The following is a 24953-nucleotide window of genomic DNA, read 5'->3' as shown; positions in this document are numbered from 1 at the left end:
TATTATTGAAAGGAACTAGTCCTGAATGTTTGAAAGAAAAGCAAGAAAACGAAATGGGGAGGGTCATTATTTTCATTTTTTATTAAAATAAATTATGAACTACAGTCATGCCACTTAAAATCGAATGTAATAAATACTTCAAACGTCAACATAAACAATTTCTTCAAAGGAAAAAATTTTCGAATTGCGACTCAAGAAGCTTTTGTTTTGATGGTAACTACGAGATTATATTTATCTTTACGAATTTTGTATATTAAGTATGCTTCTGGGAAAAAAAACTGTTTGCCTTGGGTAGAAGCTGACATTAGGAAAACATAGTACAACCCAAAAGCAATTAATCGAACTGCTTGCCTTCAAAAGATTGCCCAAATTCCCAATTCTTGGGAGCTACAATGTAAGATGTGATTGTGATTCCACCACCGCTCGTAATCTCGAAAGAAAGAGGCTGATTCTTCAAATCCGCATTTACATGCCAATTCTGCCCCCAATTTCTCCCCATCGGAAGCCACCCAGTTCTCGAGCCCTTTATTTTCACCGCTGCCACGTCGCCTCCGCCGGCGACGTTTCTTATCAGCACCGACAAGAATATTCCGGCGCCGCCTATCGTGAATCTCATCCCTCCTTCCTTCCTGCATCCGATTCTGCGGTACTGAACGGGCATGTTCGAAGCCTTCCATATTGCGATCTTCTCGAAGGCCTCGATGGGGAGGACGAAATGGGCATTCGGGGGGTTGCATTTGCCGCCGCCGTCGGCGTCGAAGCCGTAGTTGGGGGCACAGAAATTGGTGGCCGTGACGATTATGGACGTGCCGGGTATGCACCAGCGGAGGTCCTCCACGCAGCGGAGCTCGAAGCAAGCGCCGCAGATCTGACCCTTTTCGAAGAGGACAGTGCTGAGGGCAGCGGTGGCTTTGCCGTAGCCGTTTTTGTCCAAATCTCCAAATCCACATGCTCCTCCGACAGTGTCCTGGGGATCTTCGGAAGCGTAGTAGGTGGCGTGAGCGGACTTCCACTCGGACAGTTGAGCGGATGAGGGGGTGGAGGGGAAGTAGTGGGAATCTACTAGCTTAGTGTGCAGTAGTAATAATAAAGGGAGTGTGAGGAGGAGGAGGAGGCGGCGGCAGCGGTGAACTGACATTTTGAACCGTTGCGGCGGAATGCGGTGGTTAGGAAAGTTGCAGCACTCGAAGTAAAGCAGCAAGCTTGCTCAGTGCTGTAGAGAGAGTAAATGGATGAGTCTTAAATACTTCGCTCGCACTAAATCGTGAATGATTGAGGATTAAATGATTGCCGGTCTCCTTCATTAAAATTATTTTATTCGTATTTACATGGACTAATCCACCTCATGTCTTAACTTTTTTCCCACGTACTTTTATCGTCTCCACCACTTCTGTTGCGTTTGGATGCACATTAAACCATTCAAAAAATAATAAACAAATAAAATTATAAACCATTTGCATTTGATTTAAGAAAATAATTGAAAGTGATTTGAAATGATTCTATGTTAGGATGAACTAAGAAGTTGAAAGTTGGTTGTGACACAAATTCTTACGATATTGGCCAGCAGAAACACAACAAGAAGTTTAACTAAGAATAAGCTTCAGTAAAAATACAAGATACCATTGAAGAAACTACCGCAGCATCTATTCATTCAGGGGCAGGCAGCAAGTCGCTTAGCAATTTCGAGCAACGATAGAACTGCACAGAGAATTACAATAGTGTATTAGGAAGTTATATGTGGAAAAATAGAAGTGGTAATAAGATTTTAATTAAGAATCCTCAGGCAGTCCAATACAAATGTGTCCAGCACTTTTATTAATCAAGCTATGAAACAATGTTGTGTCAGGTGATGTAGGGTAGAGTAGCCCGGTCAATATCAACAAGTGTTTAGTTATGTGCTGCATTGACAGCAGATGGATTTAAAACATGGTTGCAACAACACTTGTTTATGAAACGACGTGGCGTATCATTTCGTGTAATCTTTTCCCAGAAACAAAAGCAGCAGAAATATATAAAATACAGTTGCATCTGTTTAAACAAGCGAGTATCGAGTACCTCGGTTAAAATTTCATCATACTTATGGCTTAATTCATGCATTTTAGTCCCATCATCCTCCATAACAGAACTGATCTTTGAAACTATAGCATCCGCCTGAAAAAAACTCCGGGGAAATTAAGCATTAAGACTCAGAATCACTTCATCAGTATACTACCTGACCTAGAAAATAAAACATTACTGATACCTCGGCAACCATGAACTCTACTTGTCTTTGCCTTGATTCCAAAGCACGTCTGTTTGATTCTACTTCCAACTTAACATTATTTAATTCTTTTATAACCTCCTCATGGTTAAGAGCTCTCCTTCTCAAGCTGCCTTTTATTTTCTTTCGACTGGCCCACTGGAAAAAAAATTCTACTTAGAAACCACACGAAGTACAGAACACAACAATTCAAATTAGAGCTTTAAAAAACAATTCAAATTAGCGAAACTATTGCTACCTTTTGCTTGCAATTCAACAAGTTTGGCCTCAAGCGACTTATTTAACACTCCATCATCGCTAAGCTTACTTTTGAGAACCTTCACATCTTTCTCAACTGTCTTACCAGAGTTCACCTGTTGAAGGTCACGATAGCACAGGCTAAAAATTTCACATCAAAATAAGAGCTTGCATTTGTCCTGTGGCAAGGAAAGGTTTTTGGTCTTATGACTCTTATGACTTATCCTATGATTCTCATCCATTAAGAGCGAAATTCATGAAGTAACAATTTATAAATACCAGCAAGAGAACATGCATACAACTATAAAGCCACATTTGTGATTTAAATTAAAAAGTAGAATACCTTCGAATAAGCCTCAACTGTAGTCATCTTATCCCGATACAATTGAATCGTTGCTCTTTCAGCATCTTTTGTTTCAATTTTAATATTTTTTTCTCCTCTAAAGCCCTCTGTCAATTAAAGAAATGCTAGTGATAAAATAAAGATAATGAAGTCAAATTAAGATGAGCGAAATGCACAAATAATTTTCATGTAGGCAATATCTTCGAAATTGTTTTATGTTGAAGGTCTTCAATAAAATGATTAATGTACATATATAGAAGATGAGAGCTTAAATATCAGCATAAGGAATGATTACATCCGGGCCAGTCCAGCTCAATCACAAGCAACAGGTTTTATTCAAAGTATCCATGATTCAAGAGGAAAGCATGACCATAAAAAGAAAGTTTCCAAAAATAGGTTAATACTAACATGGCACAAGAAAAACATGTCAGAACTCTATAAGGCCATATGGCAACACCTTAAGGCCACAACAGATTATAATGCCTAGGAAAAAACCAGTACATTGCTATCATGTTGAATCTTGCAATGCATGATGTCCATAGATTATCCATTTCCACACCACTTATCATCATTCTGTTTTGCTTAATATCATCTGGAGTGAGGATCTCTGAGTATGCACAGTTAATGATAAGATAATACAGATAAAGATTAAAGACACAATTCACAACACAGAAAATGGTAGCACCACTATCGGTTCTCTATGCCTTTCAAGCATCATTTGTGCCAGAGAGAAATGATTTTCAAGGGAGTGGCTGGGTCTTTGCCAACCTCATCCTGTATTGCATAGGCTAAGTATAGCTTCTCCACTCTCCTACAGGAAGGATCCACTTAAGTGTTTTGCCCGGATTATTTTTGTCAAGGAATGAACACAGACCAGATAAAAATTTCAAGCAAAATGCAGTACATGCTCACAAGTAGGTTGAAGTAACATCGTTCAGAAATCATATGTGTTCCTTGCATCTTGCTGCAAAACTCCACATATTTAAACGTCAGGAAAAACAGTGTTCATACCTGAAGCTTGTCTGGTGACTGGACTATTTTAGATCGTAAATTTGCATTTTCTTGGACACTTTGAACCAATGCAAATTCTGCATTAGAGATCTGTCAAAAAAGTCAAAATCACACTAAGCGTGCATATAATTTATGCATTTTGAAGAAAACGAAAATTCGCATCAAACAACCAAAATATTAGCATGAATTTATAACTTCCAAAAAAGAAAGATAAACATTGCATGAACAGTCAAACCTTCTCATCACTTTCCTTGGCCTTATCCTTCAATTTTTTAGTAGAAGCCTTCAAGGACCTTGGTGAGTGTTAAGGCTTGAAACAGTCAGACGCAATTCATTAACTTTAGTGTTTACTTCTTGAACAAGTGGCAACTCCTTTTGTCTAGACTCCTCACATTCTGATATCTCCGAGTTCAACTAATGTTGAATATCAAGAAAGAATTCAAATGGGAATAATCAAAAACCACGCCAAACAAAGAAGGAAGGCGAGATACATGCTACTCATGTACCACAGAAATTCTTGCTTCAGCAGCTAGTTTACGCTCTTCAAAAAGATTAAAGTCATTTCCAATAGAGTTCAATTGATTTAACTTTGTCTCTCTGCATCACAAACAGTAAAATGAGAAACTAGAAAATTGTCAATGTTTTTTTTAAAAAAGCACCGGTCTAAGAACCTAGATTTCTTTTGTCACCTAAAGAGATAAAAATTGAGAAGGGCACTGAGAAAGTGTTCAGTGCGATCAGGCTCTGTTTTTAACAAGTCCTTGGGCATGAAAGATTTGGGGCAACTGATGGCAGCCAAAAGCTCTCGAATCTGGCTATACAAATTCATGAGCTGAATCGAATTCACATGGGTCTCCGGATTTTCCAACTGCTCAAGAACACCAAACTCCATCTGCCCATTTTCATCCCTGTGAATTTGAATATGGCGAAAAATATAAAAACCCAAAGACATTAGACTTAATTTGCTCGTACAAAACAATCTCTTGTCCTAATAATGGGTTCGGATTCACCAAATTGGATTGGTGGAAACTGAAATGGATAAAAATCCGGACAAATTTAAATGGAAGCATTTCTAAACACAAAATAAACCTTCAATTCCTCAGTACCAACAATCTACCAGTAAAATAAAAAAACATTCTCAAAGTAAATAGTAGAAAAATACACTCCAAATAAAAAAAGAGAATTTATCAAGATTAAGATTTAGCGTATGCTAACAGTAGAGACATTGCAGATGAATTCTGGGTCGGGGTGGAGTAGGTCGGCCTCGGATACGGCGGCGATTTGGTTTTCGGGCAGAACTGCGCTGATTTCGCGGCGAGAGAGGCTCGGATATTCAAATATCGACATTTTTTCCCACATGAAAGAGATTCGCGCCTCGATCTCTCCCTGTTTGTTTGTGTATGCGTATATTGGGCCTCAAGCCCGATTCAAACGGCCCATTTAAAATAACTATTTTGTCTTTATATCTTCGATTTTCCCATTTTGGTCATCTAACATATAAAAGTTATGACTTGATTTTTTTGTAATTTCAGTCATTTTTCGACGTATCTACGCTACGTCGTTGATTTGGTGTCAATATTCTCGATAAAAAAAGAAAAAGAAAAGAAAGTGTTGGTATATTATTATTAAATGATAGAAAAATACAACTCAAAAATGTCAGCATGGACACATTGTTATATGGAAAGGTCACGTTATCAATGTTGTTGCTTACTTGACGTGAAAATAACAAACCAGAAACCAAAGACGCACGCCTTGATGAGGTCCAAAAGGCATGCACGCACCATTCATGACCAAAACAAAACTTGCATTTCCCTACAAATTTGCATCAAATAACAAGAAAATCCATATTTACTCTAGAGGAAATTAATAACCCTCCAAAAATCTTGAATTAAGCATCAAAAAATGGTGATTTCATCTGAAACTTCCCTTTCCTTTATCCCTTTTTCTGCCTCTCAAATCTTAGCATTCAGTGTATTTCTCTTCCTTGTATACTTCTTTTCTTCAAAATCCATTGGCGTTTACCTTATAGACTTTTCATGCTATCTCCCACCTGCAAATTTAAGGGTTCCAGGAGCTCATTTCGTAGAACATGTTGAGTTAAGCGATGTTTTCGTGAGAGAAACCATAGATTTTCAAACAAAAGTGTATGAAAGATCTTCCATTGGTCCTCAGTCATGTTTACCTCTTTCAGTTCATCAAATCCCACATGATAAATCTCTAAATCCACCCAAAGCCGAAATAGAAACTGTCCTCTTTACTGTCGTTAAAGACATCCTCGAAAAACACCAAGTGAACCCCAAAAACATAGACATTCTTGTATCCAACTGCAGCATCTTCTGCCCCACGCCTTCCATCACATCTATGGTCATAAACAAATTCGGATTCCGAAGCAACATAAAAAGCATTAGCCTCAGCGGAATGGGGTGCAGCGCCGGATTAGTAGCCATTAGCTTGGCTAAAGATTTGCTAAAAGTTAACAGAAACTCACTTGCTTTGGTTCTTAGCATGGAAGTCATAACCTCAAATGGTTACGAAGGAAAGTTAAAATCCTTTCTTTTAGCAAACGTTCTGTTCCGAATGGGGGGCGTAGCAGTCTTGTTATCCAACAAAACCCAAGACAGAAGACGATCGAAATACACTATTCGTCATCTTTTCAGAACCCACATGGGGTCAGATAACGAATCGTACAAATCCGTTTATCAAGAAGCCGATGAATCCGGGATAGTGGGAGTTTCGTTATCAAGAAGCCTGCTTCGTGTAGCAGGAAATGCAATGAAGAACAACATAACAGAACTAGCCCCCCATATTTTACCCCTTAACGAGCTGATTATCACCGGACTTTCCATAGTCGGATCAAAACTTTTCGGGCAAAAGACAGAAATATGTGTTCCGGATTTCAAGAGAAATATCAGTCATTTCTGTATACATGCCGGTGGGAAGGCGGTGATCGATGCGGTACAGGATAAGTTGAGGCTGAGCAACGAAGACGGAGAGGCGTCAAGAATGACACTTTACAGATTCGGGAACACTTCATCTTCCTCTGTGTGGTATGAGCTGAGTTATTTGGAGGCCAAGGGTAGGATTAAAAAGGGTGATCGGGTTTGGCAGATTGCATTTGGGAGTGGTTTCAAGTGTAACAGCGCGATTTGGGAATGTATCTGTGAGTTGGATCCCAAGACGAGGAATGTGTGGTCCGATGAAATAGATTTGTACCCAGTTTCCATCCCAGATGTGGCTGATTATTGATGTGCATGATTTTGAGGATTAGGCTTTGTTGTGATTAGTAATTCTTGGTGACATATTTTTGAACAAAAGTTGGTCTTTAATTCTTGCAAAATTGTTAGGAATGATTGAAGGTTGCATTTTATCGTTTTACCTTTTAACTAAATTATCATAGTGTATATGAACCGGATCGAGCCGAATTTTAATAAAATTGAAAATTCGAATTTAGCTCAAATTAAGTATAATTTGAACTCAATTCCAAGTTCGGATTTTTTTAATTTTTTTTGCTCAAATTCAGCTCAAAAGGAAGTTTGAGTTCGATTTGAAATTTTCGAAAATATTCATGAGTTATTCGAGCTATTGTTCAGATAGTAAGGTTTGAGAATGAAAGTTCGGAAGCTCGAAACGTCCAAAAGCTTGAAATTTATAATATTTAATATATAATTAATATTATATTAATAAAATATCAACATTTGATATGCGAGCAGCTCGCAAATATCAAACAAAATAATTTAGGTCTGAGTTTGACTTGAAAAAAGTTTGAACATGTTCGAATTCGATAAATTCAAATACGAATCAAATATTTATTGAACAGACTCGAAAAATTCACGAACCGGCTAGATTTGTTTACTGCCTTTTATCATATTATAGCCCTCAACTTTGTTAACTTTTCTATAGAGTAAAGTGGGACAATTAATTGTATGTCATCAAAGGATTGGTTATTTTTTCCCTGATGAAAAAATAATGTTTTATTTCCTTTCCCTAATTCAATTATTTGTCCAAAGAATTATTTATAAATTCTCCCTTAAATATCAACTTATTTCTGATAGATGAGGTAAGAGAGTATAGTTAATAAAATAAATTTGGGCATTTTTTTTAAAAAAAATGAACTCTGGCATGTGTATTCGAGTATTATTTTTCAAATACTTGAATGAAACAAGGCTGTTTTCAAAATTTACGAGGCCAATTATTGGGAACATTGAAGTATGACAAAAATATAAGACTTGATAGTAAATAGGAATTGAATGTAAGACTTACAATTTAGTTCTTGGAATGAATAGCAAGGATTAATAGAACGATTATAAGATGATCCATATGTATTACAATATCCTAATAACTTATCAAGACATCAATTTTCAATTGTCCTAAATACCATTTTACCTCTTTCAAAAGCTTTTATAGTTGAAAATAGCAAAAATTATTTAACCCTCTTAGCATCAGTCTTGAAACCAACATAAATTTTAATCGCACCCAAAAGGAGAAAAAAACTTAAAATAAATCATCAATATAGAGGAATGTTGAAGTCGATATTCTACATAGACTTTCCCCCAATATTACTTCACAAACAAGCGCAGAATACTTCACATAGAAAGGGAAATGCTGAGGTGGCAAGGACTGATTTCAATGTCTGCTATTCACCATTAGACAGTGAAAATTCATAGTAGAAAATTCATCATTTCAATCCTAGGGCAAATGACAACTTAGGTCGAGATTTGTTCTTGCCCAACAATTTCATTTGATTCGCACGTTCCTCCTCTTCTTGCTGTTTTTTCCTGCGCAGAGCCTCTTCTTTCTGCCGCTGGCGCTCCACCAATTCTTTATAGCGCTCCTCTTCTCTTGTTTGCTGTTCTAATGCTTCTCTTCTTTGAGATTCTTCCACCCTCCTCCTGTTATCTTCCAGCAATCGTTCCAGCTCTTCTTTCTCTCTTCTAGCTTGTTCCTGTACATGCTCGTGCATTACAATTACACTCTTTCGTAGTAAACAAAGTCAAAGAATGGTTACATGCAAATATAAAAGACCAGAAAATACACCTGGACGCATCAACCAAGTCAAATTCAGTTTCTAAATACTACTGATCAAGGATCAAACATTTATGCGCATTGAGTAAATCACATCAAGAGATCTGAACTCTCAGATTAAATACGCCGGTATATTTGACACACAGCAATATTTTACATCTTTTTAAAAAAGTGAAGCAAACCAGATTACGAAAAGTTGGGAGTACAATAAGGTATGGCTAAGGTACATCCGCTATATATCTACCTAAAAAGAGAAGATAAATAACAAAGTTCACAGATGTCTCGTTTATCAGGCAATCCGGGGAGGAGCTTTCCATCCCCCCAAAAGGGTGGCAGCATAGAAACGTGAATTTTCAATGAAATGAATAATATAAGCTGACCTCTTTTTTACGAGTTTCTGCAAGAGCAGATTCCTTTTCTTTTTCAAGTTGAGCTGCAACCTCAGAAACAAGTTTCTTCCTACCTTCCTTTAGGAGCTTCTCTATTTCAAGGCTGAGATCCACAGAATTCAATCTCTCTTCAACTTTCTTCTGAATTGCCTCCGCTACCCTCTTTGCAGTTTCTTCCTCTATCAATTTTAATTCTGCCTCCTGTTGACGCCTGGAAAGAGGTGAAATTGTCAAATGACAAATTGCAAATGATCCAACATCGGATGAGTCAGTTCTAAGGATATCACAAGTGTTCAAAGATAGAGATCACTTTTACATAGGTGTAGAATATGAACCAGATTTCTTAGCAGCTATTGGCCTTTTGATTTTCTGTAATCATAACTAAAATGAACGACAAACTAACCTCCATGTCGAAAAAGGCATTAGACATTCATGCTTATGCTTTTTAAGCATACCTCTAACTGATTCCCGTTCCAAAATATTTCAGTTTCATGTCTGGTAAACAGTAGATTAATGAGAAATCAAAATAAACATTACCAGAAACATCCTCCAATTTATCCTGTCGAGAAGACTGTCAAACAAATATATAGGTCTTAATGCTAGTTACTGAAGTACACTAGCCCATCCATTGTTGTAGAAAGAAAAGCTGATGTTATTCGGATACAGCTCTTTTCAACAAATAATTGAAGTAATGCCAGCAGATCTTGAATTTAACATTAAAAAAAAAAAGAAAAAATAGTTAAGCTAGGTCTGAAATCCCACTCAAATTATCACACTACATATGCTTCTGGGTTACATCTTCGTCAGTGATTATCTTAAACACCAACTTTTAAGAGATGCATGTGTCATAAATAAAAATAACAGCCAGGTCAATTCAAGTCCAATATAACTTGAAAACCAAAGGTAGATTGGATTCAAAGCCTCAGCAATCTGAAGGGGGATAATTTAGAGATTAATCGAGGAATTTTTTAAATATTTTCCATTTTGCTAATCTTTTAGCATTATAACTTTTTTGGTAGGATTAATATTATTTATATTTATTATATGACTCTTTTTTAATTCTTTCTATTTGATTTCGAATTTTACTTGTTTTATCAGATATAAACCCCACTGAAAAAGGGTACAGGCACTAAAATCTTAAGATTCATGGTTTCAACAAACTAATTAATCACATTGGCACAATGTTGCATTAATTGCAGCACAGTTTCTGAATGAGAGACTGAATATAGACAGGAGAAAAAAAATAAAGAATATCATGCATGTTTTGTGAATCTTGATATAAGTTGCATGTACTTGAAAGAACAAGAAGAAGAGATAGAAAATCAGCTAAAATAACTCAAATTTATTGCAAGCTATGTTTACAAAACAATTTACGATAGAGGTGACAATCCCATTATATAATAAGAACCATTCTGAAATGGTGAAGGCCTAATATAGATAGGATCAAGAAACAGATTCAAGGAAATACTTCAACAAAAAAACGAGAAGAGAAAGTGAAGATTCCGAAAACCAAAAACAAATTACATTAAGAGTGTATAGATCATTAAAACTGACTCCCTCCCATGATATAACCATCATTAGGCTTACACGTACGATAAAGAGGACATACTTCTCAATTATTACAAGACAGTTTCAAAACTCATTGCGATTATCAAGATAAGAAATATAGCACACTGCCATTGACTTAGATGTCTATAGGTAAAGTAACTCGTTTGTGCCACTGACTTAGATGTTTACAGATTAAGCAATTTGAGTGTCTTCCACAATCTATGTCAAATATTACAACACAATTAAACTCAATTGTTATTCATAATAAACAAAATATTACATTTGTGAAACCTACCTTTGGGAGAAAGAGAGAAACATTGGATGGAAATGATTATCTATATTAAAAGGACAAGGAAATGGTTGAAGATGTGTTCATTCAAGTGGTGCAATTAACAACTTCAACCTAGCAAGAAGCAAAATATCACCTGAAATTGTGTTGCTTCTACAACACTCAAAAAGAGAGGAGAAAAAAAAGTCCACCTACAAGGTGGAAGAGACTGCATCACCAGAGGCTTAAAGAGAGCCCACGATTACATATGCAAATGAACTTCCTACTCGACATACTTGGATTAAAAAGATAGTTGAACCTTCACTATTCTCCTTGTTAAAAGCTAATTGTTAAATCGGGACTGGGAGGAGAGCTTAATTTCTCCATCTGATCCAAAGACAACATTGACACACATAAAGTTAATTAAATGGTTTAAGCAAAATCCACACCCAACAGAGTTTTATTTCTTCCATTTCAACTAAACATAAAAATTCATAATTCTCTGTGTCAATCACATGCCTGTGCAGCCATAAAAAATTCCAGACTTCCATGCAAACATACAAAACAGTAAAAAATTAGCATCGGCCAAAAAGTGCAATAAGTTATAAGAAGAAGAACAAGAGAAAAGGTCTCTGATGATTATACCTCTTCTTTTCCTCTTCTTCTCTTAACTTTTCACTAGCATCTTTCATCTGTTTTGAACCAGAGATTACACTGGGAGAAACATTTAAGGAAGATACAGAGGTACTCTTTTTCCTTTGCCTTTTATCACGCTTTGGTGTAGAAGAGCGACTTTTATGGCATTTTTGAGAGCGGGAGCGACTTCTGCGACGGTCGTAAGATGATGAACGACTTCGTCTTCTGTAAAATACAATAAAACAGGTGACCTTGAAGTAAAAGGAATGGTCCCTGCATGTTTCTGATTATGCTCTTTCAAAACCCAGCGCCTGATACGGAAAGTATATGCAGTTACCTCAAACATTGCAAAGAATAAACTGTGTGCACCATCTTTTATCATTAGAAACTGCTAATATCACAATCGAGCAACGAAAGAACACCACGTCAGCACCCATCACCTGTGGATTTCCCAAATAGAGGGAACACGTTGTTTCTTTTCTAAAACCAACAACAATGTCGACTATCTCCTTCGTACTATGTTTAGATATCTTATGTCAAAAATAAAAAATGATAAAAACTTTTGAGAGAATCTCCGTCATTCATAGCATTAACTATGACAATATACAGTTTAGAAGCTTTTATCCAACTGACAAAAGATTAAACAAGACTCGAACAAGGGCGATAGTCATCAACTCAACAACCACAAGCATGTAGCATATCAAGGTGCTGATGGAAGGCGAAAAGTCTCATAGGCAGCAAATTGCACAAGGAACACCAAAGTTAGAATTTCCATAGGCAGCCTGTAACTCAGCTAAAAAAACAATATGATGTTTATCATATAAAATTTATGACAGTTCAAGTCATTATCACCCAGAAACATCTCTTGGGTGGTTAGAAAATTTACAAAACAGAGAAAATCATGCTATTAAAATAAAGGCTTAAAATAAAAGCACATGTGCTCCATGCTAGAACGGCGAGAGGCCTTTGGATATTCAAAGAAAGACGGCTGAATCAATCATATTCATGCGCTAACTGAACATTTAAATTTAACTTCAACTAAATATATATTGTAAGCAAATAGGTTACTCTCTTTTCCAAGGGCAAAAACTCGTGATCATTTCCATCTTAAATAAACATTCAAGATTTCTTCACAGATAACACCACTGTTTCAAAAAACGTTTATGTTGTTTTCCCTAAAATATTTGTAAAACTTTTGAGCTACCAAATTTGTTCGTGGAGACAACAAATCAACTTAGGGTACCCCAAAACAAAAGTTAATTATCCATCAGAAAGTATACGGTGTCTCTTCATCGATAAATAAGGATAAACCTGTGGAAGAGAAATTGAAATAACAAATAAATAAGGAGCAAGTATGAGTAAAAGGGTATCACCTGCTCCGAGAATAAGGAGATCGGGTTCTGTCTCTGCGGCTGCGATGGACAAACCTAACCGGTGATGGTGACGGAGAGTATCTCCTCCGATGCAACGGCGACCTAGATATGCCCCTGTCTCTACCCATCCGAAAGCTACCACTAAGTGACGCGAACAAAATCAATTAGTCGCCTGCAATATCAAACACAGATCGAAAGATAAAATTTGAAAGGACCCGCAAATTCCACAAATAAGCCATGCTTTTATAAGCATTAGTTGGTTTTCTCGATTTAAAACAGTCGAGTCAATTACAGAATTAGATTAACAACCTGTCACAAAATAGTATAAGATCTGCGTTCAATCAAAACTCCGTGTTATAAATCCAACGAAGAACAAAACCTAATAATTGGGAAATTTCAGAGGAAGAGATCAAGCATTTGGGAAAAAAATTCCTGTAGAGGACGAGGGATTCGGTAAAAGGTTGACACAGGACACGAGTAAATATGAATTGGGCTGCGAAAGCAGTATTTAACAGTAGATTTCCTCTGTAGAGTTCGATCCTTATTATTTAATTCGTGTCGCACGATATCAACATTTTTCAGGGTTTCATTTTCCTTGTGGACGTTTTTTCGTGGGTAGATCTCACGATTTCACGAATCTTTATTTGTGAGATAAATTAATAATATCGATATTCATAATAAAAAGTAATATTCTTAGCATAAAAAATAATATTTTTTCATTGATAACTCAAATAAGATATATGTATCACGAAATACGACCCGTGAGATCGTCTCACACAAGTTTTTGCCTTTTTCGTACTAAAATTTTCTGACATAATTTATCTGATTAATATGGTTGTAGATTTAATACATTACTCCGAGGTTTACTCGGCTATCATCGTCATGAAAAAATCTATATTATAGTAGAATATGTATCTTATGAGACAATCTCACGAATCTTTATCTGTGAGACGAGTCAATCATACCGATATTCACAATAAAAAGTAATATTCTTAGCATAAAAAGTAATATTTTTTCATGGATGACCCAAATAAGAGGAGTGAGTCTCATGTGAGACCGTCTCACGGGTCATAATCCGTGAGACGGGTCAATCCTACCCATATTCACAATAAAAAGTAATACTTTTAGCATCAAAAGTAATACTTTTTCATGGGTGACCCAAATAAGAGATCCGTCTCACAAATACGACCCGTGAGACCGTCTCACACAAGTTTTTGCCAAATAAGAAATATGTCTCACAAAATACGACCCGTGAGATCTTCTCACACGAATTTTTGCCATTATATTATTAGATTTTGAGATATAACTAATTTTGATGTAATGACGAATATTTTAAAATAACCATTATCTCTCTTTAAAATTATAAAAATACTCTATTTTCATTTAATAAATAATATTACAAAAATGAGTAAGTCTCATGTGAGACCGTCTCACGGATCATAATCTGTGAGACATGTCAACTCTACTTATATTCACAATAAAAAGTAATACTCTTAGCATAAAAAGTAATATTTTTTCATGGGTGACCCAAATAAGAGATCTGTCTCACAAATACGACCCGTGAGACCGTCTCACACAAGTTTTTGCCTACAAAAATATATTTAATAAATTTATGATTATCTATGTGTTTTCTAAAAATTCGAAAACTAACTAAACACTTTCTTTAATATTGATCCAAGCTCTGAATGTTTAAATGATAAATATCATTTTTAATATAAAAATTTTTATAAGAAAATATTAAATTAAAAATAACAAAAAATTATCACATATGCATATAATACGTGCGAAAGATCATTAGTAATAATAATATTTCAACATTTTAAAAATCGAATTTTGTTATATATACATATATATATTTTGTATGTATATATTTTTATACTCTTTCAATGTTTATTTAATTGAACTTGATAAAATGAACCATTATTTTTTTTTACAAAATCAACTAACTGGATTCAGCATGTCAAAAATAAAATATATTTTGTTATTTGAAATGAAATGTAAAATCCATGACAAAAAATGTCATGTTCATGCAATTATCATATATATCACGTTAAAGATTAAACACTAACAGATGGAATTATGTATATATTCAAATCATTAAATTATTTTCTTCATCTACATCTAAATTTGAATTTTAAATAATAATATTAATCGTGACATAAAAATTATTAGTGTGACAATGAGCATTATAATTAGTTTAAAATATTCGATGGACTTAGTTGCATTTGGACTTATAAATAAAATAACCTTAAATAATCAATCATCAATCATCATACACAAACGGAGCAAAAATGATCAACTCCGCTGAGTGAATAGCTCGGGCAAGTATCAGCCAATTCTACACTCAAGGTGGTACATGTAAATAAATATACGAATCCAAATACGTTTCGATCATACAACAGCTGCTGGGAAAAAAAGAAGAAGATGAGACGGCGAATAAAGTAGCAATTGCCAACACTCTTGCGCTGATGAAAATACGAGGTCTAACACACCACACATCTGACACTATAACTGGTCAATATCGCATGTGCATCGGAGCTCGGACGCATTTTAATTCATAAAAATGCGTCGTTTTCAAGCAGCTTTAGTACCTCGTCTTGGGTATTTAGTTTAGCAACGTCTATAGGTGTCTTCCCGTCCAAGTTCTGAAGAGTGCTGCATCAATGAATGGAAAAAAGAAGCCGGTTTACTTGAATGTCTGCATTGCAAGGCAAAAATGCATATGTAATGAAAGAGGGCTTACACAGCAGCGCCGTTTTTCAACAGAAGCTCAACACAGTCTTGCCTGCCATAGCCTGCGGCATAATGGAGAGGGGTGTTCTTGTTCTTATCCAAAGCATCTACCTTTGCCCCAGCATCCAGAAGAGCTTGAGCGCACTTGGCCTGAAAATGGAAGATTGATCAGCTTTCAGCCTTATGGAGAGAAGTAATGAATGGTGAGCATCTCAGCATGAAACGATACAAAACTACATGGCAGCACTACACAGGCAAAAAAGAAACACAAATAAGAAAGTCAGGTGGGGAAAAAAGGACGGAAACAACATAAAAGAAGCAAAAATCAATGATTACAGTAGTAGCACAAAAGAAAAATGGTATAAAGAAAGAGTGATGGTTTAAGGATAAAAAAAACGTTCAGTGATCAAGAAAGAGGAGGCCAGCAGCTAATTCTCTCTTGTTTTATTCTAACTTCAAAGCTTGCAGAGCAAGTCAATATACTTCAAATAAAGCTCATTTTACTAGACATTATATACCTCGCCATATCCACATGCAAAATGTAATGCAGTCCTTCCCTCGGAGTCCTCTTCGTCCTTATCAGCACCATCAGCTAATGCCTTTTTCAAACCCTAGTTTACACAGAAGCAAATTTAAATGAATTGGTGTTAGAAATTTTTGCAGCCGTTTGACAGCTAATGTTTAATAATGACTAGAACAAATGAACTCGGATATTTCAGCGCATCAATTGGAAAATTGTCAGGCGCAAATCTTTTCAAAAACCTTATGATAAGCGAGACAAATACTCAGGCGTCCAGTTGTATAATCATTTTAAAGTACAATACATATGACTAGGAAATGGTACCTCAACGTCACCAACACTAGCAGTATGGTGAACAACAGATTCTTCTTCATTAAATTCATCGGTTTCGTCTTCACCAGCATCAACACCAGCAGATGTGGCAGCTTCTCCGACACCAGCAAATCCCATTGCTTCACCCAACTTTTGGAGTACCTCTTTATCATTCCAGTACCTGATCATATCACATAGCATCGTACAACCAAATCACAAGTGTTGAGTGATTTATCGATGAAATCTGATATGATTTGAATTTGGAACAAATAGCTAGTTTAACGTTGAAATCCATATAATCCAGAGGATTAAGCTATAATAAGGAAAACATTTAATATGACTTAAACAAGTTCCCTCATTAGTAGCCCCTTTTTTTAAGGCCAACAAAATCAAATTTTCACATCTGGGTCATGTCACTTTTGCTGTTCAAGTATACACATATATACATACATAATGGGGTGTGTGTGTGTGTGTGTGCGCGCGGGATGCACAACAGAAAATACCAAGTAGAATTAGAAATTACGCATCATCTCTTAACCAGATGCATAATCGCCGACTAGAAAATGAAACTACTAATTACATAATTATGCAAACCATTAATTATTTAGCTTGATTATTAAAGTTCCACTTGGACAACTCACATCACGATTATTTGGATCAATAAATTCAACGTGTTCAGTGACATTTCTTCGTAATTTTAGTACAACATGATGCTCTTCAGTATGTGTTCAGTAACATATCTCCATAATTTGAGCCACTTCAAGGAAAAGCATCATGTTATACCACAATATCATTAGATATAATCCCACGAATGAAGATAAATGGGAAAAGTGATTACTTCATCATAGCAGCAGGACCACCTGTCTCAATCTCTTCCAATATAGGCTTTAATGATGGATCTTCCTTAATTTGTGACATCCGTTCTTCGAGTTGGACTTTATTAGCTGGATTTGTCAAGCCCTCAAGCATGCCAGACATGGCTGGGTCCTGTAGAAAAAGTGAGAACATCACACTTGCTCATGCAACTGTGTTTAAACTTATACCCTACAACAAAACAAGAACTATCAAACCAAAAAATACCTGCATCATTGCAGTACCAAGTTTCTCAGCCATGGTCATAAATTGAGGGTTTTGCATAACTTTTTGCATTGTAGCGTAATATTGTTGTGTGTCAAAGTTGGGGATACCATTATCAACCGTATCACCATGAAAGGTTTTCTGCAACTGTTCCGCCATTTGGTTAAATGAAGGATCTTTAGCTATCTGTTCTGCTAACACCTTGATGCTTGGGTCCTACACATAACAGAGATAAAGAAACTAGATAAGGGAAAATCTAAAGATCTTCCAACCGTCTTTCAGGAACGGTGATGTTGATCTATATGCTCACAGATGTCATAGTCCAGTAAAACTGATGTTTTAGGAATAGAAAGTCCAAATGAATCAGACTCAAAACTAAGTACCACGATCTGTCTAACTTCACACCTCACATCTTGAACAGATTTTATGATATTTAGATTATACACATATGTATGTATGCATGGACCACACACACACATGTAATATATTGCAATATAAGGAAAACCCCATTGAGCGGACAAAGAAAATGTGAAATCCTATTGACAAACAATAAAAGTGGGAAAATATCAGAAACAATATTGGATATGTAACACTAACTCGAAAATATCGAGCAAGGAAAAAACAAATCATGTTTGTCCTCACCAAAATTGTATAAGCATCAGGTTGAGCTGATGTTACGAATTTAAAGACTCAAAAACATTCTAGTCTAGACAGACGAAAGAGAGAGAGTTTACATTCATAAGTCCAGTCATGGCTGAAAAATCAAAGGGATTTGGCATTCCACCAAATGAAGCAGGGGTAGTTCTCTGCCCCCGTGGAGAGTCTGCAGATGCTGAGGCAACAGGAGCTTTACTCTCAGCTGCATCGGACTTTTCTTCTAAAGGGCGTAAAAAAGCATTTAAAATAGTCAAAACTAATTAGTTAACCATTAAACAAAAGCCCACAAATTTCTTCCCCGATATAAAACATCCTAATATTGGATTTAACTTAAATACATAATAAAAGGCTTCAACTTCAGTAAAAGGAGGAAAAGTGACAATTGAACAAAGGAAAAGAAGTTTTCCCAGGCAAAGTCGCATCATCTTCAATCCATTCACTGCAATATTTTCCCCAGAAAGCAACAACGACCATGGGTAATATACACTCGAATCAACTATGTTCCTAACAAACAATATTTCAATGATTGCAAAATAGATTTTAAAGCATTCGGAGAAAGTAACTGCTCCTGATACTTGACAATATGCTCAATGGAAACTACTACCGAGTAATGCCATCCAATTTTCGCTGCCATCAGACCTCCACACAACGAAAACAGTTCATTGAAGCAGTTCCAATATGATCCAAACAAAATATAGTTATTCGACATCAATGATAAAGAGTCCAGAAAATCAGCCCATTAGTTGATGTACATTTCCAATTTTCACGGATAAACACATCCAAATTCACATATTCACCAACTTCACAGATGCAAGCAACAGCAAAACGAAACATACACTTACCCTCTTTAGAAACCGGAGTAGTTTTTACAGCCTGGAAAAAACCCACCAACAGAAAACATAAAAGAAAATAAATATCATCAATAAAGCACCTGAGGACCTCAGAAAAACATAAACTAGAACCCAACAAAATGAAATAAATATCAAATAACATTACAGGACTCTATTATAAGTAAAAAAGGACCTCAAATTTCCACAAAGAAAACAATCGAACACAACACAATAGAACTCTGAAAGATCTAACCGATTAAATATAACAAAAAAGAGAACGATTAAAACCGAGAAATCGATTCTGCAACGGTACCTCAGACATGATAAAAAGGGTGTTCCAGAAAGCTGGCCTCCAATCGAAACAGGTTTCTGCAGAGACAAATAATGGTTTATTTCATCCTACCTATGTGGGCATTGCCCCCATGATAGGATGGATGGTCAAGATTTATCCATGCATATGTAGGACCCACAATTTTTTTTGAAATTGTATGTTTGACAAGATCTTGACCATCCATCCTCTCATGAGGACACACATGGGTAAGATCTCATTAACCACAAATAAGAACGAAGGGATTACGATTCACGAAGCGAGTGGGCCAACTATATCCTCATCTTCTGGCGAAATGAATGGCACAGATAATCTCTTGCTGATTGCTTTTTGCTGTTTGCCGCTGTCTCTGTGTTGCCATTTTTGGACTGAAGCGGACACTTACTATTGGGCTTCACACAACCACACAACAGCCCGGCTCACTAATAATTTACAATTAATTTTTTTAGTTATATTATAAAAAATAATAATTTGAATGTAAAATTATTATTTTTTATATAAAAAAATATATTATATTAATACATATTAATTTACGAAGTAGATCGACATGTCACTAATATAAATATTTGTTGCATGAGATTCACACTTTTAATAAAATGAATGGAAATTTTATATATATATATATATATATGGAATTTTACTGTTAAAATACACACATAAAATTTAAATTTTTTTCATGTGATCTAGTGGAGTTGGATCTGTCTTAATTTGTGGAAGATGAGCAGTAGCTATGAATTTAAAGTACCATAAAGCTGAATTCAACGCTTTAATTTCAACTTCCCCGTACAAAATGTAGAAATCCCACGTAATAATTTCATGTAAATTGCAAATCCAAGCAAAAATTATTCGTCAAGAACAATATTATAGTACACCAATAATTAGTTATAAATTGGCTCCCACACTAGCTATAATATTCTACGCAGGATGAATCTTGTTGCCCGACAACGCCTTCGCTGCAGATTTCATCGAAGCGACAGCGGAACCAACCGCAGCTTCGATATACTTGGTAGCAGCGAAATCGGCGGCCTTCTCCATATTCTTCCCCAATTTCCTCGCACACTCGGCCAAGTTGATTAGACTGCTGTACTCTGATTTGCAGAGGCTGTCCATCTCCTCCTCGAACCGGTGGAACTCGGCCATGGCTTCGTCCATGGCGGAAACCAGATATTCTTCGGACTCCTTGATGCATGATTCGGACTGCGCTACCTCCTCCTCCTGGTCCAGTTCTTGGCTGGCCCAGGCTTTGTAAGCCTCGAGCTCGAAGAGCTTCATCAGATCTTCGACGGTGGAGGGGTCGAAGTTCTTGTCTTCCAGAGCTTGATTGGAGAGAAACGCGAATTCGGAGAAGAAGGCCTCCATTTTTTTTTCTTTTGCTTTTGTCTTAGGTTGGTTTGATTTGATTGCAGAAGAATTGTGAGCGAAGAATCTATCATATGAAGAGACGTTATACCTAAATTATGAGATAATACTCATTTTCATCATTATTATTTATCAATTTTCTCATTTCAGTCCCTCTTCATTTTTAACTGCTTAATTAGTCCTTCAAGTTCTCAAAATCTTCCCGAATCGGTCCCTATCGTTATCTTGACGTTAAGATTAACGTTGACTCACGTCATTTGCCTCTCACATTTTCATTTTTTTGTTAAGGCAGTCAATCAATTACTCCTTTTCATTTTACTCCCCACCTTTACAACCCTTAATCCCCACATTTACAACCCTAATTCCAAACCCATGGCGAACTCGAAGAAAATTTAGTAATTTTAGATTCAATCTACTACAACATCTGCCATGGTAAAGACTTTTCATTATTTTCCATGATTTTGTTGTAGCTTCCCGATTAGTATGTTCGTAGCATTCTTATTTTGTAAACTTTTATGTAATTTTGAAGTGGATATGAGTGATCCTAAATGGTAAATGGAATATATATGTATATATTATATCTCAACATTTTGGAATATAAATTTCGAAGGTGGTTTATCAATTTATTTGGTGTAGTTTTATGTAATTCTCCTGCTTAGTTATATTTACTTTTTGATTTTTGCGAAATTTTTCAACAGATTACAAGCGTGATTATTTTATTACAAATTTAGTGTGTATTTTGTAACTTTCTCTATGATTTGCTTATGTGATTATCATGTTTAGTTTGTGAATTATTTTTAAAATTTGAAATTTCTTATTTAATGTAGAGGAAAACATATCCTATTGGACTTCTAAAGGGAAATACATTGGATCTTCTCACAAATCCTATTGGACTAGAGAAGAGGCATTGAAATCATTTGACGAGTATATGAAGAAACAATCTGCTGGATCTGTTACTTATAACTCTAACGAGGCAAAATGTTCAAGTTCAACATCTGATGCAAGTTCGAGTAGAAAACCAAAAGAGTATGAAGAATAGCCCACTTAATAGATGCTCAAATGGAATTAGAACTTGAGAATCGCAAAAATGCATTGAAAATGGAAGAGTTATCTAAAGAGCTCAAATAAATACTAGAGTCTTTACACCTTAATGAAGATAAATAGAGTAGTTATTGCTTCTGTTTGTGGCGCAGCTAATGAGGCGCGTCTAAGTGAGGAAATGAAAGAAGAGAATGAGGAGAGTGATGATGCATGTGTTTCTATCATTTTCGATTATGTTGCACTTGTGTAAAAACTAAAGTTTGTTTTTTGGATTATGAGATTTGAATTAAGAATGCAATAATTTGTCTTTAACATTGACTTGAGTAAGATGTTTAATATTCATTTTGTGTTTGCGATTGTGATTGGTCATTCTTTGTGTCCAATTTTTTATTTTCATTATTTTTTCAAATTGTTACTGGTGGAACCTTAGCATAATTATGTTTTGCTATATTCTTCTTTTTATAGTTCTAAGAATCTGCAGCTACTTACTGCTTTATAAGGAAATAAATGCCAAACGAGAGATTAAGAAAATAGAGAACCATTACATGAGGAAAAAAAGAAGAAGAAGGAAGATGCATATCATTCCAAGAAAAAAAAATGCATTAAGAAAACTCAAACAGAACCATTTCAGGAAAAAAAAATAACAACAACTTAATGATTCCTTATAGCTACTAATTTCATAACCACAACATTTACTTCCACAACCATTAAAATCCAACAAAAAATAAATAATATGTCCACAACCACTACTTACATAAAATTTAGAATCCAACAAAACAAGATAACATGTCATCAACCACTAGTTCCAAAACCATCCACTTCAAAGTTTTTGGGGACATGGTTCCTAATTTCAACTACAGGAGCATCACTTTCCAAATATCTACCATTATTCAAAGATTTACCGATTTTGTGCCAAAATCTGAACCTATCTTTCTCCAGGCATCATACTTCCTCAGCATAACCTCATAGTTCAATCAAGCATATCTTATCCATATCCACAAAATCAAAGTATTCAGTACTCCCATCTTTGTATATTTTCCTCTTGCGATTGGTTTCCATTGAACAATTGTAGTACAATTTACTTATAACAAGAGTGGGTTCTCCCATCCAGCCTAACAAACATAATATTAACATAAGTAAATGTGATAAATCTCAATAATTTTTTATCCACAAAGTCATCACATTTAAAAAGAAAAACATTACCATAATCCAGGATGAATTCAAGAGAATGTATACTTTTTTTTAGCCATTACCGACTTCCACTTTAGCAAATCTACCATTATGTAATTTCGAAAAAAAAATATGTGAAATAAAAATTTACGTCAAATATTTGTTTTGTATATCCAAGGAAAAAAAATTCAACGGGGCCAACATCTTTTTACTATCCACTATAAATAAATGGTTGCACATGCCTTGTTATATGTCATTCAATACTAGCATTTTGAATTATATTTTTTTTAAAAAATAGATAGGGGAATTAGCCAAGAAAATTTATTGCGCACTCGAGACCAAAGAAGGTCACTCAAAAGAATGACTGCTCTAGTCACTGGTGGCCACAGCCATGCACATGCATTCAAAGAGAATGATTTTAGTTGAAATAAAGAAATATTTTTAACAACTGCAACAAATTAATCAAGGAAAGCTTGTTTACTTCTTTGAAAACAATATAATTTTTCAAGCAATCAATGGTGTCTCCAACCATTCGTCCTTCCCTTTCCTTCCATCATTTGATTTGGGGATTAGGGTTGTTGTACATGTGGGGAGTAAAATGAAAATGAGTAATCGATTGACAACCTTAACAAAGAAATGATCATGTGAGAGGCACATGATGTGGGTCAAAATTAATCTTATCGTCAAGATAACGATATGGACCAATTCGAGAAGATTTTGAAAACTTGAAGGATTAATTAAGTAGTAAAAAATGAAGAGGGACTGAAATGAGAAAAATGGTAAACAATAAGAACGAAAATAGATATTACCCCCTATATTTTAATAACATCACAATTATATGAATTTGTAAAAATTATATTAAAATATAAAACTCACAAAATATTTTTATAATAATTTTTTCAGCTGTCATATAATTATATAAAAAACTAAAAGTATAGATAAAGTTGATTAATTGTTATGAAAATAAAAGGTATTTTAGACTAATCTAAAATTATTTCATTATTCTTTTCGGTTAGTGTATGGTGTTATATCATTATATAATAGTATAGATTCACGTTCTCATACACCTGTTAAATATCTATTTAATTTTTTATAACTAATTTGATTAATTATTTTTTGCAAATAAAGATAATATTATAATTGTAAAATTTAATGAGAGCCTACGTTTTTTTGGTTTGTACCAAAATAATGGTGCAATAAAGTTACCCTTGTTCACTTTGGACTGGTAGACAATGAAATTGAATTAGAGATAAGTGGGCTTATCTTCGTCCTTGTAAGGAATCTGGACTAGTGGCTGGGTGGTGGAGGAGCACAGTGTCCACCTTTTGTCGACCTTGGTGGCAACCTTTATGAATCCATGTTATCTTTGGTTGGTTTTACTTTTTATATTATTTTGTCAATTAAAATTATTAGATAAATGATTATTTTTTAAAAAAACATAATATGAAAATTTGACATCTAAATACGAAAATCACAAAAAAAATAAATATATAGAACACAAAATACAATTCAATATTATTTAGTAGAAAGACAAATATATATAATAAAACATGCAATTTTCACTTTTTATTAGAAATGCCAATATAACTTTTTATATTGTCCAATTTTTTATTGGTCACTTCAAAGGAAAAGGGCCCGTTCCTGCGAGGCCTGAGAATTATTACGACTCAGGTATATTTTTGTCGAGCTTTTATAAAATTTATTATTCGTGAGTTTTTTTTTTTTTACATATCATAAAATATTATATTTTTTTGTCTAATATGAATTTTTTTCGTATTAGTGACTCTCTTGCTAAGTTTATTAATCTTGGAACTTTTGGTAAATTCGTTTTCAATTTTA

General features: G+C 35.0%; 5 protein-coding genes and 1 long non-coding RNA gene across 11 annotated transcripts; 1 reads left to right on the top strand and 5 right to left on the bottom strand.

Moving 5' to 3' along the window:
* Positions 1-217: 217 nt before the first annotated feature.
* On the bottom strand, positions 218-1698 carry LOC140841979 (expansin-A13-like). The gene is made up of 2 exons (XM_073209752.1): positions 1621-1698; positions 218-1213 (listed from the first exon to the last, which is right to left on the bottom strand). Exon 2 carries the CDS (start codon positions 1136-1138, stop codon positions 335-337), a length of 804 nt encoding a protein of 267 aa, XP_073065853.1. The 5' UTR covers positions 1139-1213; positions 1621-1698; the 3' UTR covers positions 218-334.
* A 357-nt stretch (positions 1699-2055) lies between these two features.
* LOC140841980 (uncharacterized) lies at positions 2056-4681 on the bottom strand. The gene is made up of 5 exons (XR_012120295.1): positions 4087-4681; positions 3852-3928; positions 2499-2613; positions 2243-2398; positions 2056-2151 (listed from the first exon to the last, which is right to left on the bottom strand). It is a non-coding gene; the product is annotated as an uncharacterized lncRNA (long non-coding RNA).
* Positions 4682-5541: 860 nt separating this feature from the next.
* On the top strand, positions 5542-7255 carry LOC140840637 (3-ketoacyl-CoA synthase 7-like). Its single transcript, XM_073207819.1, has one exon. The coding sequence runs from the start codon at positions 5754-5756 to the stop codon at positions 7095-7097; it is 1344 nt and encodes a 447-aa protein (XP_073063920.1). The 5' UTR covers positions 5542-5753; the 3' UTR covers positions 7098-7255.
* A 1057-nt stretch (positions 7256-8312) lies between these two features.
* LOC140841978 (uncharacterized protein At1g10890-like) lies at positions 8313-13634 on the bottom strand. Of its 2 annotated transcripts, XM_073209750.1 has the most exons (5): positions 13397-13634; positions 13088-13259; positions 11724-11939; positions 9254-9473; positions 8313-8793 (listed from the first exon to the last, which is right to left on the bottom strand). In XM_073209750.1, exons 2-5 carry the CDS (start codon positions 13213-13215, stop codon positions 8527-8529), a joined length of 831 nt encoding a protein of 276 aa, XP_073065851.1. In that variant the 5' UTR covers positions 13216-13259; positions 13397-13634; the 3' UTR covers positions 8313-8526. The 2 variants fall into 2 exon arrangements, with proteins under 2 accessions (XP_073065851.1, XP_073065852.1); XM_073209751.1 differs by lacking the exon at positions 13397-13634 and having other exon boundaries at positions 12052-13259.
* A 1709-nt stretch (positions 13635-15343) lies between these two features.
* Positions 15344-19599, bottom strand: LOC140841977 (ankyrin repeat domain-containing protein 2B-like). Of its 5 annotated transcripts, none has more exons than XM_073209746.1 (9): positions 19530-19599; positions 19229-19259; positions 18464-18606; positions 17733-17945; positions 17491-17639; positions 16665-16833; positions 16339-16431; positions 15831-15970; positions 15344-15742 (listed from the first exon to the last, which is right to left on the bottom strand). In XM_073209746.1, the coding sequence occupies exons 1-9, from the start codon at positions 19536-19538 to the stop codon at positions 15643-15645; spliced, it is 1047 nt and encodes a 348-aa protein (XP_073065847.1). In that variant the 5' UTR covers positions 19539-19599; the 3' UTR covers positions 15344-15642. The 5 variants fall into 5 exon arrangements, with proteins under 5 accessions (XP_073065847.1, XP_073065848.1, XP_073065845.1 ...); XM_073209747.1 differs by having other exon boundaries at positions 18464-18603; positions 19530-19553; XM_073209744.1 differs by lacking the exon at positions 19530-19599 and having other exon boundaries at positions 19229-19471.
* An 860-nt stretch (positions 19600-20459) lies between these two features.
* Positions 20460-20903, bottom strand: LOC140840945 (uncharacterized). The gene has a single exon (XM_073208085.1). The coding sequence runs from the start codon at positions 20901-20903 to the stop codon at positions 20460-20462; it is 444 nt and encodes a 147-aa protein (XP_073064186.1).
* Positions 20904-24953: the final 4050 nt, after the last annotated feature.

The sequence above is a fragment of the Primulina eburnea genome, chromosome 9, assembly GCF_022965805.1.
Source record: "Primulina eburnea isolate SZY01 chromosome 9, ASM2296580v1, whole genome shotgun sequence".
Taxonomy (NCBI): domain Eukaryota; kingdom Viridiplantae; phylum Streptophyta; class Magnoliopsida; order Lamiales; family Gesneriaceae; genus Primulina; species Primulina eburnea.
Note: the sequence above shows the minus strand (reverse complement) of the source record. Positions and strands in the feature narration are given on the sequence as shown.

What these genes read in the sequence shown, in the direction of transcription:
- LOC140841979 (XM_073209752.1), bottom strand. Translation starts at nt 1,138, where the DNA reads ATGTCAGTTCACCGCTGCCGCCGCCTCCTCCTCCTCCTCACACTCCCT.
- LOC140840637 (XM_073207819.1), top strand. Translation starts at nt 5,754, where the DNA reads ATGGTGATTTCATCTGAAACTTCCCTTTCCTTTATCCCTTTTTCTGCC.
- LOC140841978 (XM_073209750.1), bottom strand. Translation starts at nt 13,215, where the DNA reads ATGGGTAGAGACAGGGGCATATCTAGGTCGCCGTTGCATCGGAGGAGA. An exon ending in TCTCCTTATTCTCGGAGCAG is followed by an intron (nt 11,940 to 13,087) that starts GTGATACCCTTT and finishes TGTATTTTACAG; the next exon opens with AAGACGAAGTCGTTCATCAT. An exon ending in GAAGAAGAGGAAAAGAAGAG is followed by an intron (nt 9,474 to 11,723) that starts GTATAATCATCA and finishes ACCTCTTTCCAG; the next exon opens with GCGTCAACAGGAGGCAGAAT.
- LOC140841977 (XM_073209744.1), bottom strand. Translation starts at nt 19,379, where the DNA reads ATGTTATTTGATATTTATTTCATTTTGTTGGGTTCTAGTTTATGTTTT. An exon ending in TTGGTACTGCAATGATGCAG is followed by an intron (nt 17,640 to 17,732) that starts GTATTTTTTGGT and finishes CTTTTTCTACAG; the next exon opens with GACCCAGCCATGTCTGGCAT. An exon ending in CTAGTGTTGGTGACGTTGAG is followed by an intron (nt 16,432 to 16,664) that starts GTACCATTTCCT and finishes TGTGTAAACTAG; the next exon opens with GGTTTGAAAAAGGCATTAGC.
- LOC140840945 (XM_073208085.1), bottom strand. Translation starts at nt 20,903, where the DNA reads ATGGAGGCCTTCTTCTCCGAATTCGCGTTTCTCTCCAATCAAGCTCTG.